Here is a 2926-nt window from a genome sequence, read left to right as displayed (position 1 = left end):
CTTATCACATAGTGTGCCAGGAGGGGGAATGGGGTGCTAAGAAACCTTTTGTGCGAGTGTGCTCCACTGTACACGCTCGTCTGAACGCTTACTTTTTCATTTATCAGAGATACCTCTTTCATATATCATTCGCAAAAGAACAGTTCTCCTTTCGGGTAGCTGAAGTACAACGTTGAATCCTAGTTAGGTCTTGAAATGACAAACGAGAACCAAGGTACTAACTGAACGACTTAAGCTAAGTGTCCTCTTGAGTGACCTTTTAAATCAGCTGCTAAACCCTTTTAAAATATCTGAATGACGGTTGTCTCCCTTGGCTTTATGGACCCACTGTATTCCTCTAATCCCTACCATTTGCATATGATGTGAACTCCAGTAGACGTTCCATTCAGTCCGTACAGATGCTCCATTCAGTCCGTACAAATGAGTCCCCCCCGGGCACGTAAGAGTCGAATGGAGTCTTAAGCCCTCCTGTCGTTCTTTTATTTTTTCCCAATTGTTTCTGTTTCTAAGTTTTCACCGACATTGCGTTTTGAGTGCTTTTTCTAGATGTTTGACATAATTGCTAGTATCAGTTCATGGGGCGTGATGAGATTCCTTCTAACTTAGCTCACATCGTTATCAACACAAAAGAGCTCTGCAAAATCGTCTACAACAGCTTTGCAGATTCTCGCCTTGGAAACCACTCTGTGGTTCGCACAAAGTACTGGAGTTTGACCTGTTTGATTCCTAGATAAAACAGCACTGAAAGTTTGACTTAGTACAGCAGCAACGAACAGACAACTATGAAAGTAATTAAAGGGAAAATGTCATTCAGGGGGCAGCTGAAGAAGAGGAAGTATTCCTGCCCGGACGAAGCGCTTTCTAAAGCAGAGGATGGGTCAAAATCCGAAGAGTCGGTACCTAGGGAAAGAAAGATTTCAGCTGGGGAAGAACTAACGCAAGCTATCATGCGAAGTCGCCGAAATGTTGACGACGTTGTGCGAAGGAGATATCAAACAATGCCGATTTTCGCAAGCCCCGACGAAAGCCAAAAACCTCCAAGGGCCGTTTCGTTTTGTCCAGAAATTTTACTCCTTTCGGCCGTCATGGAAAACAACACTGAGGAACTGGCCAAGATCCTGCGAGAGGGAAATGTCAACGTAAATCAAGCGAACTCCATCGGAAGGCTGCCGATTCACGAAGCTGCTTCGGAAGGCTTCGTAGAGTGCGCGCAGATCCTGATCGAGAATGGCGCGAATTTGACTCTGGAATGTTCGGAAGGTTTCACTCCGTTAGAAGCAGCTGTTATCAGCGGTAATTTCGAATGTGCAGAACTTTTGATAAGGAGTGGCGCACCGATTGATAAAATCAAAAATGGCTTTCTCGATCCCGTGTTCGCCGTGGGAAGCAAGATGGAGAGTCACAGTGAAGAATTACACAATTGAAAGAACTTTAGTTCGAGAACAGGACAGATCCGCGGCTACAGGAGCAAAGAAGGGAGACATAAAGAGACATTGTTCACTCGGAGTGATTGAGAAAAACACGAAGTTCGAAAAAAACTGGAAAAACCAGTCATTATGTCAGTGCTAGAGATGCTTTTCGCAAATGTGAGAATAGATGTTCTGGTACAGAGAGAGCAGGCAAGCACGTTGTAAAGAGACATTCCTAAACATTCTTTTCCCAACTTAAGAATATCTTTTCTTTTGTTTAAGTCCATGTTTGTACACTGCAGAAATAGCTGCTCGGCAAGGTGGCCAGTGCGATTTTCTTACGCGAAATTTAGAAATTATACAATCTAATATAACATATATAGATACAATAAAATTGTATAGCAAACTTGAAAACTGTCCATTAGTATAGAGATCAAATATTCTGCTTCGTCTAATGAAACTGAACAATTTGGCGACGTGTTACTGAGTGTGGATGTTCTAGCAAAATGTAAGGGTGGATGCTAAACGTTGGAACGAACCAACCAATCTTAGTAGTTTTCTGTTAACTATGAAAAACAGTTTGCTAAAGATGTTTAATAGTAGCGTATAAGAGCCGGAAAAAATGGGGAAGGTAATTGAAAAATAAATGCCGAATTTTTAAACAGACATAACTCCTTTAATTCTTACACGTGCACTGTTAAGATATAACTTATTGGTTCTTTACCACACTTGGATGCATCCAACAGTAAAGAAGTGACAAGAACAACGAACGGAATTGACGAAGCAAGACTGAGCTGATGTACCTCCAGATTCTCACGACTAATATTCAAGAAAATGTCTTGAGGTTTTAAGAAAGAAACAAGTGTGTTGTTGAAAGTGAAAGGGTAAAGGGCTGCTCGTCAAGTATTACACACGCCCATACACTTTAAACGTCATTTCTGAAAGTCATATATAGTATATATATCTTTTTAACCAAGCGCGAGGGCCGTACTGGGAGAATATCGGCCCGAGGTCTTGACAGTGCGGACCGAGCTCAGCGAAGTCCGTACAAAAAAGACCGAGGGCCGATATTCTTCCAGTACGGTCCCGAGCAAGCTTGGTTAATAAGAGATTTATAACACGACTGAAGTTCAAAGGGACACAAGTGCGGTATCATTCGGGACCATTCGGGACAGTTCCCGGTCCAATACTGAGAGAATATTGACCGGCAATAGAGCATTTTGATTGGTTGATTTTAGTTATTGGCCCTCTGACTGCCCGAGTCGTGTAATAATTCATAAACATTCGCCACCTGATAGCTTGAAAACGTTGTCTTTTAAGTAACCAGAGTTCGACTGTCGATAAGAGTTGGACAAGAAGCGATTAACAAGAACAGAAGACAATGAATGCACCAGTAATTTCGTGATAGTTCTCGTAAGTCTCCTGCTGTGAATATTTCAATCAAAACAGTTTATAAAACATCAAAGTGTTGGTAATCCTGAATGCACTAAACTCAATTAACTACAGACAAACTACTT

At 41.8% G+C, this 2926-nt stretch overlaps 1 protein-coding gene across 1 annotated transcript; it reads left to right on the top strand.

Annotated features, from left to right (window-relative positions):
* Window positions 1-510: 510 nt before the first annotated feature.
* Window positions 511-1823, top strand: LOC111330164 (uncharacterized). Its single transcript, XM_022934988.2, has one exon. It carries the CDS (start codon window positions 783-785, stop codon window positions 1422-1424), a length of 642 nt encoding a protein of 213 aa, XP_022790723.2. The 5' UTR covers window positions 511-782; the 3' UTR covers window positions 1425-1823.
* The last annotated feature ends 1103 nt before the right edge of the window (window positions 1824-2926 follow it).

The sequence above is a fragment of the Stylophora pistillata genome, chromosome 13 (assembly GCF_964205215.1).
Source record: "Stylophora pistillata chromosome 13, jaStyPist1.2, whole genome shotgun sequence".
Classification (NCBI taxonomy): Eukaryota; Metazoa; Cnidaria; class Anthozoa; order Scleractinia; family Pocilloporidae; genus Stylophora; species Stylophora pistillata.
This window is presented reverse-complemented; position numbering and strand designations above follow the sequence as displayed.